The sequence below is a fragment of the Perognathus longimembris genome, chromosome 11 (genome assembly GCF_023159225.1).
Source record: "Perognathus longimembris pacificus isolate PPM17 chromosome 11, ASM2315922v1, whole genome shotgun sequence".
In the NCBI taxonomy this organism is placed as follows: Eukaryota; Metazoa; Chordata; class Mammalia; order Rodentia; family Heteromyidae; genus Perognathus; species Perognathus longimembris.
Window position 1 is genome coordinate 4,507,624 of NC_063171.1, and position 15,604 is coordinate 4,523,227.

A 15,604-nucleotide genomic window follows, 5' to 3' on the forward strand; every position below is an offset into this window, starting at 1 on the left:
CCAGTGTCTTGTGCCTATCTTAGCTGCTTAGGAGGCAGATATTTGAGGATGGTGGTTCAAAGCCAGCCCAGGCAGGAAAATTCATGCGGCTCTTTTCACCAATAACCACCGAAAAGCTAGAGTACATCGTAGATCAAATAATAGAGCACCAGATCTGAGCTAAGAGACAGCACCTAGGCCCTAAGTTCAAACCCAGATACCAACACACACCTACACCCACAGCCACCATCTTCCCACTATGAGTATGTAATTTCTTCCTACTATTCTTTTCTTTATACTTAAACCAGTTATGCAAATAAACATGTGAGAGAAAACTTCAAAACAGCACAGGAGTGCTTTTTATGTATGTGCAGGAGTGCCATAAAAATGTGATTTTCAAAATCACATATATATGTGTTCAGACTGTAGTGTAGCTGTTAACTATAACAATATATAAACTTGGATAGTATAATACTAAAAACTTTTAAGTTTGCTTTAAAGGTACTGTGATCTATTTTCCTCATCTGAAAATGGTACTCATAATTCTTTCATTTGAAAAGATGCAGAGTTACAGTATAGTGTAATAAAATCATTCCTATCTGCTAGAGCTGCTCAGAGACCAGGGTGATGACTACCAAGGAGGTCCTGACATCCCAGGGCTTTGTACAGCCTCACATCAGGGTGGCAGGGAGGAGTACCTTCCCTCTAGGATAGGGGCTAGGCAGCTATTCACACTGTGTGCTGCACTTCAGAATCTCCTATGGGCTCCATCCTGTTAAGTTTAGGCAAACAAATCCTTTCAGCCACTAGGCTTTTCATTGTCAAGCAGATCTCGTGCAGTGTTCCCCCAAGAACCTTGCATTGTCTCAGGCAAGCCTGATCCTGGATAACCTAATTGATGCCTCCTGTGGTTCTGATCGCAGCTCTTATTTTTGGTGTGAAACTAGCCAAACGTGTTCAAGATTCAATGTCTTGAACACTCTCTCTCCTCAAATAGAATATATTTTTGTTGACAGCAGCACCACATTGTTTGGGGATATAATACAAAATCTCAAGGAAAATAGCATACAATGTCAGACACTTCACTGAAACTAGGTGTTCTCTGGATCCTGCCCATGCTGCCTGTACTCACACTCACTGTGTCTCTGCAGTCCGTGGCTCTGGGACAAACTGTACCCAAGATGCATTACTGTGCTCCACTTACATACTTTAGTCTGTTGACTCTCCAGTTAGTCCATATCTTTAAAGTTAGAATTTCTGTTTAGCTTTCTAGGACCAATTTAAAACTACTTCTTCTAAAAATGTCAGCTCTCCACAGAAAGAAGCTAATACATATTCAGCATTTTCTATGAGACAAGAAGTGTTTTAGTCCTAAATACAAAGTGGATTGTACTGCAAATAAATTCAGATACAGGAAAGTTAAATTATTTTCTGTAGGCTTTAAACGCAAATGTTAGACTGGGGCTGTGCCCTGGCATTGACTCCAGAATATTCTTTTTGCCATTTGCTGGTCCCCACCCCCAACACACACATAATTTTTCACTACTTTTTTTTTTTTTTTTTTTTTTGGCCAGTCCTGGGCCTTGGACTCAGGGCCTGAGCACTGTCCCTGGCTTCTTTTTGCTCAAGGCTAGCACTCTGCCACTTGAGCCACAGCGCCGCTTCTGGCCGTTTTCTGTATATGTGGTGCTGGGGAATCGAACCTAGGGCCTCGTGTATCCGAGGCAGGCACTCTTGCCACTAGGCTATATCCCCAGCCCAACTACTTTTTGACAATTAGATCAGCAAATGTTTCCCACTGTTATAACCTGAGATCAAGAATAGTCCATGGAGACACAACTAAAGGTTGGAAGGGATTTTATTTACAAAGTAGCTTTATTTACAACCTAAAACCCTGAACCAGAACAGCTCTCCACCTCCAAATGCTGGCCTGTGACTACCTTGTCCTGGGCTAATTATCCAGATCCCAGACCAGTCCTGACCTTCAAGCCTCCACTCCTTAACCTCCAACAGCCTCAACCTCCAAACCTCTAGAGGAATGAGTTTCTTTCTATTCCTCCTTCCTACAGGCCTCACCTCTACTCAGGCCCCAGACTTCCCCACAGGTCTTGGGCCTCAGGCTTCTCTGCTGGCCTCAGGCTTCAGACACCTCAGGCTTTAGGCTCATCTGCAGGCCTCAGGCTTTGGACTTCCCCACAGGCCTCAGGCTTAGGCTCTTTCGTAGGCTGGCTCAGCTCAGCTCAGCTCCTCTGGCAGGAACCGCCCGCCCACTTTCCTCTTCCTCTCCTCCTCCTCCCTGAACCTCCAAACAAGCAACACACACACACACACACACACACACACACACACACACACACACACACACCCTGGCCCTCTGATGTCCCACCCCCTTCCAGTAGCACACACACACACACACACACATACGCACACACACACCCTGGCCCTCTGATGTCCCACCCCCTTCCAGTAGCCAGGCCCACTTAGAAGCGCCACAGTGGCAGTGAAGTCAGTGTGGGCGGGACTTCCTAGGCTGCCCCTACCACACTCCTGACTCTCCCAACAGCCTGATGCCACGGCCCCCTCCTGCAGTCCACTGGTTATTATGCCATCCAAAGGTGACCCTCATAGCACACGCTGGGCATACTCCAAGGCTGGTGCTTGATGCACACTCTGTGGCTGGAGTCAGCTTGCTGTGTCTGCCTCATTACTTCCCTGTCCTGCCAGCCACACTGCGAAGAGGCCCATCCATGCCTGCTCCCACCACGGGCTGGCACTGCAGGCTTCCTCCCTCATATCTACTGCTTCTGAGTTTTCTTTGTGACTCATTCAACCCATAGCATAGTTCCTTGGTTCATCCTTCTAGTTTTATGTCCAAACCACTCACAAAGCAGTACTTGTCATTTCAGAATTCTTGAAGGCAATAGTTGCCACCTGCCTGTTGGCCATGTCAGTTTTGGCAGTTGGGGAAAGGAATGTGCTTAAGGCCTGGTCTCCTTGACCTTATCTCCAGAAACATACACCCCTGCTCTTAACATAGTCTTCCCCAACATTCCCAGGGCAAGGCCCCTTCACATGAAAGGAAGGCTGAATCCCTCCCTTGGACTGTAATGCCTTCGCATCTCATTCTGCTCTTTTATTTCTTTCAAACGTGTGGACTAGACATCGACGAGTGCAGGATCTCCCCTGACCTCTGTGGCAGTGGCGTCTGTGTCAACACACCAGGCAGCTTCGAGTGCGAGTGCTTTGAAGGTTATGAGAGTGGCTTCATGATGATGAAGAACTGCATGGGTGAGCACAGCCAGCCCTTCATGGCTGGTTCTGAATCCCCTCTGGCCGTATGTGTTCATTGGCTCTACTGCTGCTCCTCTCAGCCTATGAGTGGTATACTGGGTGGGGCACTGTATATGAGAGAGAACAGGTTTAATGTCAAATCGGAAATCACCTCCTAGATAGTAGGCTCTTGAGAGTCCCAACTTTGGGTGCCTGAGTGGTAATGAGACACTGAGACTGAATTATGTTTATTTATAGAATCCACAAACAAACTAATTATTCAGTGAGGGATTCATTTGAAGTGGATGGCATGGTGTGATGACCCCCGATTTGTGTTCTGTCATGCCAACCCCATGCTGAGACCCTTATTTGTGCCCTATTACTAACACTGGTATTTTCAACCTCAACGGTTTCATTTTTAGTGACTTCTGGGATTCATGTCACACGATGATTATGAGTCTAAGATACCTTCCACATGTAATTGGAGCTAACAAGAATACTAACACTACTAACACATATGTTGAGTTGATAATCTGAAGCATATGTAATTTTATTTTTATCTGTTGTAAACTATTCGTTTCATATGAAATAAAGGTATTTAATTTTAATAATATATTTCATTTAGCTAAATATCCAGAATATTATCATTTTATATCATCAGTAAAACAAAATATTAGAGAAGTAGACATTGTCTATTTCTGTGTCTTTAAAATCTAGACTAGCTACCCATGCTGAGTAGCCATGCCTACTTAGAGCTCACCATGTGAAAGGCCCATACAATGGATTCTCTGCATTTTCTCATAGACAACAGGGTAATTAGTTGGTAGTTAGACCCTTGGTCTGGTAGGCCAGCATCTTTCTTTATACGCCTCTAGGTAGGCCCCTGAAATAAGAGGCTAGCATCTTTCTTTGTACAATGCATGATCAATACCCTTTAGGAAAAGCAAGGTGATTTCAGGTATAATTATTTTATTATTGAGTACTTAGCTAGCCTTTTCATTGTCTCACAAAAAAGAAAAACAAAACAAAATAATTTCCCCAATTTTTATTGATCTCCTGGCTGTGATTTGGTGAGCAGGAACCAGCTGTGCTGTATATATGACCTGAACATAGGTTTCTGGTTTTTAATGTTTCTGCCAAATGTATACTGCAGTATCCACAAGAGTGGGTGAATGTGTGGTCTAGGAGCAAGCAGTCTGTCTTCCTGTAACTGCCTTCACAGCATGGACTAATTCTTGAGCATCATCTTGATGCATTTACCTCTCCAGATGAGTCTCCCCTGAAAAGCTCATTAATTTAACTAAGTAGGGTGATGTTATAGAAACAATTTTTTTAGGTGCTTGCTATCTTTAAGACTAGAGTCTTCATGATTTTACTAAGAATGAGAAAGCTGCATAGTGCTTACCCCATCTTCTAAATTGCAGTCACTCATTTACCTCAGATAACACTTGTCTTCCCATGCTGTCTGTGTGAACGTTCTTAATGGCTCTCACGTTTTTACCTTGCAGACATTGACGAATGTGAACGTAACCCTCTCCTTTGTAGGGGTGGCACCTGTGTGAACACTGAGGGCAGCTTCCACTGTGACTGCCCACTGGGACATGAGCTGTCACTGTCACGCGAGGACTGTGTGGGTGAGTTTGTCCCCTAGCTGCACAGAAGGCAAAGGTCTGGCATTACTTGTAGCAAATGTGTTTTTCTGATATACGTGAAATCTAGCTACTGCAAGTTGGACATAGGGAATCCCTCCATCTAGACTCGGGCTGTTTCCTCTGCCATGCACTAATGAGCTGGCTCTATTCTGGTAAGCCTGCAAGCACAGTGCTGGTCCCTATGTAAAGGCTGCAAGGGAGGCTGAATAGTCTCATCCTCCAGGTAGCATAGAGTGGACTTGTTGCCTAGGCCTGCCCCTCGGTTGTTCACCTGCATACTCTGTCCAGTCCCTTGTCCATTCCTCAGGCAAAGTCCACTCTGCACATGTATCTATCCACTTTTCACAGAAGCACTGTTTTCTGTCCCAGTCCTGAGCTCCATAGGAATGACAGAGGGACGGGAGAGCCCTGAAAGCTGTTCACTGAGCACTCCACCTGTGCTGTCATAAATAAAGACAGTCTTGGAGTTCACTCAGTTCCCATGTGCTGATGCTCAAGCTTTCATTGAGCCAGGAGGCCTCTTCTTTATAGTAACACTTCTTGAAACAATAAGGAAATAAGTCATTAAAATGGATTTTTAAATATATTTACAAAATAACTTTAGCACACCTCCCAAATAGATGTGCAATATTTTATAAGCCTGTATTGCTGTGCTAATATATCAGATAAATTTTGGACTAAACAAATTTTTAAAAGATGCATTGTAAAGTTATAAGATTTTATGTTATTACTATAAAGCCTTTTACATGGCCAGATAACATCTGTAATATAAGCTACACAGGAGGCTAAGATTTGTAGGACTGGGGCTCTAGGCAAACTAAGGCAGAAATGTCCACTAGAGTTCTTCAGGATAATCACCTGGACTGGAGGCATAGCTCAAGTGGTCAAGAGCCAGCTAAGCAAGCAAAGTGAGTAGAGGCCCTGAGTTCAAATGCCAGTACAGGAAAAAAATATTTTTTCAGAATGTTAACAAATATTACATTAAGTATATATTACATAAAATAAATAATACAGCTTGTCTAAGGTGAACACACTCTGATATGTTGAGAAACAGAGTCAGGAATCTTTGTAAAGTTCTATTTATTTTATTACTTAGTTTGATAGATCTTAGAGCTGAAAAAAGCACCTTAAGAGGTATAACAATGCTATAAAATGTATGTCTCTATAATATAAAATAAACAATGACCATAAACATAATTTGCATCACATAGTCTTATTAGTGATTTTAAGACGTTGGGATGACCATCTCACTATATGAAAATACTTTGGTTTGCCATTGTGTTTAACCAGTATTGTGTCTGACAGGTAGCTTGTACCAAGAAGTAGGTCCCTCTACCAAGAATGATTGCAACGTTAGTCTCACTGATTTTACAGATCGATTCTACAGATCGTTGTAGGAGTCACTTTCCCATCTTGTAAATGTGTATTTCATGTAAAATAAGCAGTATGGCTTGTAGATCCACCTCTCCATGCATGTAAGCACCAAGTGGCAAAAGCAGATAAACAAGTCAGTTTTTCTCTCAGGCTTCTGTTTCCTGGAGCCATATCTTCCTCAAAGATAGCACAAGTTTTGTAAGCAACACATGCCACCCAACAAAGATGAGGTGAGCATGCTGGTGTAAACTCATAATGTAGATAGTAGTAGATTTCATTACTAGCATGTACTACATCTGTGGGATCTGTGTGGTAATTAGTAGCCATATATGAATATGATATTTTAATTAAAATAAATGGCATTAAAATTTTATGCTAACCACATTTTGAGGACTCAGTAGATCATGCAGCTACATATTAAACAGCATAGCTAGTACATTGCATCACTGTAGAAAGTTCTACTTCTATGGAAGTTAACAATAAGTAGAAGCAGAGATTGCAGCATTATCTTAAATCACTCTTTCTTGTGGCATACGTATGCCTCTGGAGACCTCTGCTTCAGGGAAGCCTATTCTTAGTTGGTTTTGTGATTTTTCTTGTGCATGGAGCATTTATTCTGTTTATCTTTTCTAGATATTAATGAGTGTTCCTTGAGTGACAATCTCTGCAGGAATGGCAAATGTGTAAACATGATTGGAACCTATCAGTGCTCTTGCAATTCTGGATACCAAGCCACACCAGACCGCCAAGGCTGCACAGGTGAGAGGGGGCAAAACATGTCTGTGGTTCTGTCTCTCAACTCACCTGCGATTATTTTTGGCATCAAATAGTTATGAAAGTCGTGAGAATCCTTCATTTTAAAGTTGATTCTAATAATGGGGAATGAGCTCCAGGGTTCTGTGATTTACTAGTTTCTCAAGAGAATCACTGGTCTTATAGAAAATGCTGAATTCCAGAGTTATCATATTTCAGAATTTTTTAATGCTTGGATACTGGAGTTAAATTAAGAGTAGGGAGGTAAAAAAGAACTAAAAGATGAATGATACACCTTTAACTCAGCATAAATAGTAAGGCGAAAATCCCAAAGCCACTGGAGCATTCATTGCCTATTTAAATAGAAAAAAGCTTATTTTTTTTTTAAACACAAGGGAGTAGTAGATCTGTGACGCCGTATGTTCGCATGTTGTTTTCACAGACATTGACGAGTGTCTGATCATGAACGGAGGCTGTGACACTCTGTGCACCAACTCGGAAGGAAGCTACGCGTGCAGCTGCATTGAAGGCTATGCCCTGATGCCTGACGGGAGATCGTGCGCGGGTACAGAGAAAAACCCACTGGCTTTGTGCCTGCAGTTAACCTTATCTAACAAACATGGCTCTGAATGTTGTCAAGCAGAACCTATTCAGGAAAAGATATTAGAGATGGAGAGAGGTGTTCTCTGTTTTCACTTGATGATAACTTTGTTTCTCATCAGATATTGATGAATGTGAGAATAACCCCGACACCTGTGACGGGGGGCAGTGCACCAACATCCCTGGGGAGTACCGCTGCCTCTGCTATGATGGGTTCATGGCTTCTATGGACATGAAAACATGCATTGGTGGGTATTTGAAGCAGAGGGCAGATACTTACATACATGCGTAGCCATTTAAATGCACACATGAGAACATGAGCAGAGGAAGGTTTTTTTCTATTATAACTTCAGGTACTGTGGTTAAATGAAACACTGTTGAAAATGAAAACTAGGAAAAATTAATGGGGTGCTGCTAAATCAACACAAATAGTAGGGGAAAAATCCAAAGCTATTTAAGCATTGTCTGATTTTAAAAAAGGAAAATATAATGAGATTTTGCTGGCTCTCTACCATTTGACCCATGCCTCCAGTCCTGATTTCTGCTGGTTATTTTAGAGATGAGACTCAAAGATTTTTCTGCTGGTCTAGCTTCAAAGTGAGATCGTTCATGTTGGGCGCCTGTGACTTATACCTGTAGATAGATCCTCAGGAGGCCAATCTAAAGATTGTAGTTTGAAGCCAGCCTGGGCAGAAAAGTCTTTATGAGACTCTTATCTACAGTTAACCACTAAAAAACCATAAGTGGTTGGTTCTGTGGCTCAAGTGGTAGAGCTCTAGCCTTGGGCACAGAGAGGCTCAGTAACAGCACCCAAGCCCCACAGCTGACAAGTAAAAAACAAAAAACAGTGAAATCCTCTAGATCTCAGTCTTCTGAAAAGCTAAAATTATAGGTGTGAATTACTGGCACCTAGCTTTGTCATATATTTATTTTTTTAAGAAGTAGACCTAGGGCTGGGATGTGGCACAGTGGCAAAGCGCTTGCCTAGCAAGTGCAACGTCCTGGGTTTGATCCCCAGTAGCAAAAGAGAAAAGACAAAAAAATACAGTCAAAAAAAATACAGTTAAAAAAAAAGAAGTAGACCTGCCGTGTAATCTTTTTGCAAAATTAGTTTTTTTAATTTTACAAGAATTATAAAATATGAGAAGGAACAATGGTTTGGAAAAGTCTTAAAGACAAATAATTTATTTGCAATACCAGTACTGAAAGTGGATTGTGATTTAAATAAGGTGTGCTTCAGTAGGATGGTACTTCATTTAAAAGACAGCTTTTAAATTTCAGTGATGACCAAATGCTAACCAAGATCTTGAAAATATATTTTCTAGATGTGAATGAGTGTGACCTCAATTCAAACATCTGTATGTTCGGGGAGTGCGAGAACACCAAGGGCTCTTTTATTTGCCACTGCCAGCTGGGCTATTCGGTGAAGAAGGGAACCACTGGATGCACAGGTGGGTTTCAAGCTGTGTCCTTCAGCTTCCCAGGTTCCTTTATGGCTCTTCAAACAGGCTCCCACAATGGGGCTGTGGCTGTGTGTGTGTGTGATGAGCAAGTGAGGATCCTGACACAGGGGGTTGTGCTCCTGTGCCTCTCAGCAGCATTTGCTTTCTTAACCTGACTGCTGCCCAGATGGAGGTGCTGCATGAAGGAACAGCAGAAAACGTATGGGGATCCTAGTTTCTATGTGCTTTTACAATTTTCTTAAATTCTGCTTAGACACTTCCTTACCACCATATCTTCTTCCCTTTACTCTTTCTGTTTGCTTTTGTCCTCCCTTCTCTTTGCCTGAATTGTTTTCTTTCCTTTATTTATTTGTTCAGCCCACGTACTTTATCCAATAATTAATTTTAACCTTTCACTTACAGATGAAGCTAGAAAGTGCCATGATCAGGGTTTGGACTAGATGCACTTCAATGCCCCAATTGAAGCATCTGTATGGTATTTTGCTCAAAGTAGGCAGTGAGAGGCTTAGGCTCCAAGGGAGCCCTGAAGCTGACCCCTCTAAGAAAGAGCTGGTAATGAGAACAGGTCTGCTTGCCATCAGCACAGCAGGTGTCTGCATGTGTCATATAATCAGTGAACTGGATAAAGCAGAGTGTATTTTAGAAAGCTTTGCAAAACCAAATATACAAAATACAAATATTGTCCTTAGATAATTTCATTCTCATGTAAACATCAGGGTATAATTACACAAACTAAGACAGCAATATAATCTTAAAACACCACTATCAAATATCTCGTCTTCCTTGGGCAAAATGTGGCTATGTGATACCAAATTCTGTATCTTTGTGTGCATATATACAGGTGTATATATGTAATAGATAATCACAGACGCACCTACTGGTCATTCGTCAAGGTTTCAGGAAATGTATTCTCAAATAAATATAAAAGGTAATTACAGACAGTGGTGGCCCACACCTATAACCTTAGCTACTTAGAAAGCAGAGATTTGAGGATCACTGCTCAGAGCCATCCATAGGAAAAAAAGTACATGAGACTCTTAGCTACTATTAACCAACAAAAAGGCTAGAAGTAGAGGTGTGTCTAAAGTCCTAGTGCACCAGCCTAGAGCAAAAAAGCCAAGTGAAAGTACGAGTACCTGAGTTCAAGTCCCAGTACTGGCAAAAACAAAGATATGAATACACATCTAAGTGACAGTTTACAAAAACTTTGAAATAAATGTTGTATTGATTCTAAAGTGATAGAGTTTTGAAAGAAAAATGGGAAACTACTCATTTTAAGTCATATTTTCAATATTCTGTATTTTAATGGAAAAAAGTCAGACGTTTTTATCTTTGTGAAAACCTTTAATAAATGTTCATTAGAGGGAGTGTGGAGTTTGTGCTTTGGAAATAACATTTTTCTTGATATGTAGATTTGGTGTCCTCTCCTTAGAGTTCTTTCTGAGCCTTTGTGGGGTAAAGGGCTGAAGGTTAACCTGGGGCAAACAGCTGATGTACCTCATGCCTATAAAGATGCACCTATCAATTTCTTCTAAAGAAGGATTGATTTCGTCTGGATCATAAACCAAAATATTGAAAACAAGTGATATTAATGCTCTGTGTTTCTGTATGGTTTTGTATTTTAAATTTATCCTTTTAAAAGACATTCAGAATTACTGAGTTTGTGTTTCCCCTTTTTCTTATTAACTCTAATTTCTCAGATGTGGACGAGTGTGAAATTGGCGCCCACAACTGTGACATGCATGCCTTGTGTCTGAACATCCCGGGAAGCTTCAAGTGCAGCTGCCGAGAAGGCTGGGTGGGAAATGGCATCAAATGTATCGGTAAGTTTGATGAGGGAGGACAGTCTTGTAAAGGAACTTCTTATCCAAATGTTAGTAGCTCATGTCTACAATCCTAGATACTTAGGAGGATAGAGGTTCAAAGCCAGCCCAGGTAGAAAAATCCATGACCGTCCTATCTTTAGTTAACTAGCAAAAAACTAGAAGTGGCATCATGGCTTAAACAGTAGAGTACCAGCCTTGAGCACAAAAACAAGAGACCCTAAGTTCAAGATGTATTACTGGCACAATAAACAAACAAAAAAACAAATGTTCATCTTTGTGGTTATTTAACCCACACATTTGAGTAGCAATATATTTGTTACTTTCCATTTATACTCTTACAAATCAAAGAATGTCTTTAGATGCAGGAATAATTCCTACTCAATAGTTTTAGCCTTCATAGAAATGGTCAAACTACACTAACATGCCTTGGCATCTGCTTTTTCCTATGTAATGCTTAGGAAACAGTTATTTTCTATGCATCCAGTAAGCCATACCGCTGTCTCATTAACAATAACTGACTTGGTTTTCCAGGCTCTTCACAATCAGTGTGACTTAAAACTCAGTGAAGGCCACATATGGTAGTATACATTTATGAGCCACTCACAGGGCAGAAATCAGGAGGACCAAAGTTCAAGGCTATCCCTTGAGACCTCATCTTAAACAATAAGCTAGGCATGAAGTCCAGCACTGGGCAAAAATGTGAAACTATATCTGAAAAATAAACCTAATTTTGAAAGGAAAAGGGGAAAGTGAGGATTTACAGGTATGACTCAAGTGATTGAAGCCTGCCTTGCAAGCATAAGGCCTAAAGTTCACCCTTGTACCACCAAAAACAAATAAGTTAATAAATAAAGAGATACACAGCGAAAATAAATGGAGGAAATAGAAAGACTGGTTCACACAAGCACTCAGATCTGTAGTGAATGGTTACTACCAGACTCTTGCTAGAAGGTAGGATTCTTCCTCCAGATAGATCTGAGTGTATTATAGGACTCCAAAGGAGAAGAGGAAAGCTGCTTCCCTGGGTTGAATAGCTCTTGAGCTGGAGTCTTGTAATAAGTACTTTATAGCTATAGGTAGAGGACTGGATTTTACCATTGGTATCATTCACAATTCACTTTAATATACTCAGTGTTTTACATGGCTTAACAATAAACCATTTTTCCATCTGGTAAGAATTATCCAGGTTAGTTTAAGATAGAAAAGAAAGAAAGCTGAACTGACCTCCCTGTGGTGATTACTCATTAAAAGCTTATAGGATTACTAATAAGGCTTTAGGAATGGCCTTAACATCTCTTCTTAGTAATGCAAGTTAATAGCTTCCTGGGATGTCAAATGATCATAGTTCCCCAATAATTTAGCTACATAACCTTGTATGATAGCTTTATTAAGTATACCAGCCAATCTCTAGTCTAGCCACTTTTGTAACATTAATCTAACAACTTTTCAGCTACATGCTCACTCCTATTGTTCTAGTTCCACAGGTCCACCTTTTTTGGCTTTTCGTTTCCATCATAAGTGTTTCTTATCAATCTGGGTAGCTATTACAGGATGACCTGTTTCCAGTGTCAGAGATTTTGCAGTGTCCAGGCACACGTCTCATATATCATCCAAGGCCACCTTTTCCTTCTCATCTTTATTGTACAGTCTAGTCTCAACATTTGCCTGCCTTGTGTTTATTTGCTCCATGCTAAAAGGAACCCTTTGTGTGCTTCTTTATTTCCTCCCTGGACTTCTTGACACTGGTTCATTGCTTCTTCTATTCAGTCAGCTAACTCTTCCCACATCCTTTGGGTCTGAATTTGATGAAAAACTACCTATGAAAACCTGAGTTTTTCCCTTTTCATTCTCTGATTGTACCTTTGTGATTTCCTTTGTAATGCATAATTAAACCTCTTTCTGTACTCAGCATCTATCTCCTATATTAGGCTAAGGACTATGTGAGACCAAAAATCATACTTTCCTCATCTATAAAATCAACTTGAAAAGTATGATAATTATCCTGTTCTGGAATTCAGTAGTATTTTCAGAATTGTCCTTTTTCCAATCATAGGATAACTAGCAATAAATATACTCTCAGTAGAAGTCAAATGGAAATATAATACTGGTTTTTCTATTAACTGCTATAAATCATGAAATACTTTAATTCATATTTGGGCCCCAAATTTGTGTCATCTACATTGTAGACCCTGAAGATAAACTAAGACACATTCCATTTGACCAATTCATATGTAAGTTAAGATGCATTAAAATTCTTTCTGGGTGTTTAAATGTCCCACCTCCATTTCTCATCATCATTGCTACATTTTCTTGGCCACAGATCTGGATGAATGTTCTAATGGAACCCACCAGTGTAGCATAAATGCTCAGTGTGTGAATACTCCTGGCTCATACCGATGTACCTGCTCTCAGGGCTTCACTGGCGATGGCTTTACCTGTTCAGGTGAGTGTTAGTCCCCAGGTGAGTTCTGATGTGGTTGTCATGAAGATATATATATATATATATATATATATATATATATATATACATACATACATATACACATACATATATTATATATATACTTATTCAAAGAAAACTAGAGTTAAATAAGACTAAAATAATGACTACCTCTTTTTTTTTTTTTTACCTTTTCTATAAGTGAATATGTATCCTACCTCACATTAAGCACAAAATTCTGAATGATCTCCCTGAATACTGGTAGAAGTTTTTAAATAATGACATCTATTATTATATATTGTTAATGACACCATTCTCTCTTACTAATTTACAGCATATGGTGAAAAAGCATAGATATGACGGGACCACAACACCTAGATGCAAATCTTATCTTTTTATGTATTTGAACAAAATGCATGATATGGAAAACTGTTTTATTTTAAACTAGACATATGATCTATATGATCCCTGTGACTTAATGTGCTTCTCAAAATTTTGGTAGTTTATCCTGAACTTTGAAATGATTAAGTAGAGTGATTCAAATAAAAGATTTAGACAAATACTTCATAAGAGCTTAGTAAACATTAGCTGCTATTTAGCATCTAGTCCTTCCACATTTCCTAAAGACAAAACATCATCTCATTTTACAAATATAGAAGGATAGATAATCCTGCTTGCTAAAATAGGGATATGTGTCACTTTATAAGGGGATTATTGCTCAGTGGATGTTCAGTATATACTATAAACTCATAATGAAAAGATAGGCTCAATGTTTTTCTAGTTCTAGAGAAGAAAAATGTAGAGTTAGTATTTCCAAATGCCTCTTTGAGAAAACATTTCTATTCAATTGTAAATCTTCCTTTCTTTCAAGCCTTAGCTGTCGCAGCTTTCCTGTCCTTTCTAGTGCTGTGTCAAGGAATGAGTGTGGCCCTGGTATGAAACACATCTGTAATGAGAGCTAGGCTCGGCCAACATCCCAGCTCAGTGCAGCAGCTGCCCAGGCTTGTCTCAGCCAAGGGTTTCCTCTCTGAACCCCACAGGACTAACAAACTCAATGAAAAGTGCATGCTAGGCACCTGGCACACCATGGCCCTCAGTTAACACTGACTCTATTCTTTACTGCAACATAGAATTAAATAAATCATTAAGTTCTGTGAGTAATAGTTAAGGTCAGAATGTATTTCTAAGACTGGCAACCCGGAAAGTTTCCCCATTCCCATAAAGGCCTTCATTTCCTTCAGCATGCTTGAACTATCTGTTTTCACATGAGTAGACATTTAAAAAATGATCCAGTGTTCTAGATCATATCTAATGATGGTGTTATTATTCTGACACATCAAAGACAAAAGTGAGGACATATGCATTAATTGCCTTACAGTCAGTAGGATGTAGATTAGGTAATTCTGTTATTGGTTTCTATACTCTTTTTAGTGAATGAGATGAATTTTGTTTCATGTTAATGAGCACAAAGTCAAGCCAATGAAATGGATTTAGTTTTGAGGCAGGGAAAAAATGGTCTCATGAAATATGACATTTAATGAATATGTAATTTCCTTCTCTCGCAGATATTGATGAGTGTGCAGAAAACATAAATCTCTGTGAAAATGGGCAGTGCCTCAACGTCCCTGGGGCCTACCGCTGCGAGTGCGAGATGGGCTTCACCCCAGCCTCCGACAGCAGGTCCTGCCAAGGTGGGTCACCAGAACTCCTGCTTCGTTCCCAACTAGATGAGCTAGAAACCACAAAGAAAGGGGTGGAACAGTCTCCCCCTGGAAGCAGTGTACATAGGCTGCACATATCCAAGTCATTCATTTGTGCTTGCATACTTTCACAGAATGAATAATGAGGGAGGAAGCTTTCATCTATTAGGAAGATTCCCTGGCCAGGAGCCAAAGAGTTGGAAGTTTGGCTCATTCTGGTTTTGTTTTTAAACTATTTCATAGGTTTTCAAGCAGCATATTTGTCCAGCCTATAAAATGTGATCTGTTACCTCAATTGCCACTATTTATTGGATTTATCAAAATCATCTAGTAGCTTATTTTTAGTATTTACGTTCTTGTTTGACTCTGCAATCAATAAATATGTTTAAAAGCCTCTTTGCAGGATTTTTTAAGGACTGTGTCTCTGCTTAAGAGACATGAGTCCTCCTATATTACGAGGTCATCGCCTTCCCTAGAAACAGGACTTTGTGTCAAGTATATCTGTCCTAGAGAAGGAACTTGAATCCATTTCAAATTAGAGACTCAA

General features: G+C 40.1%; 1 protein-coding gene across 1 annotated transcript in view; it reads left to right on the forward strand.

Annotated features, from left to right (window-relative positions):
* Fbn2 (fibrillin 2) overlaps positions 1–15,604 on the forward strand; it is a 228,437-nt gene that overhangs the window by 157,967 nt on the left and 54,866 nt on the right. Inside the window, exons 26-34 of the mRNA XM_048357068.1 lie at positions 3,139–3,267; positions 4,758–4,883; positions 6,909–7,034; positions 7,471–7,593; positions 7,751–7,876; positions 8,954–9,079; positions 10,792–10,914; positions 13,238–13,360; positions 14,923–15,048. Coding sequence (XP_048213025.1) covers positions 3,139–3,267; positions 4,758–4,883; positions 6,909–7,034; positions 7,471–7,593; positions 7,751–7,876; positions 8,954–9,079; positions 10,792–10,914; positions 13,238–13,360; positions 14,923–15,048 — 1,128 coding nt within the window. The remainder of the gene's footprint in view (positions 1–3,138; positions 3,268–4,757; positions 4,884–6,908; positions 7,035–7,470; positions 7,594–7,750; positions 7,877–8,953; positions 9,080–10,791; positions 10,915–13,237; positions 13,361–14,922; positions 15,049–15,604) is intronic.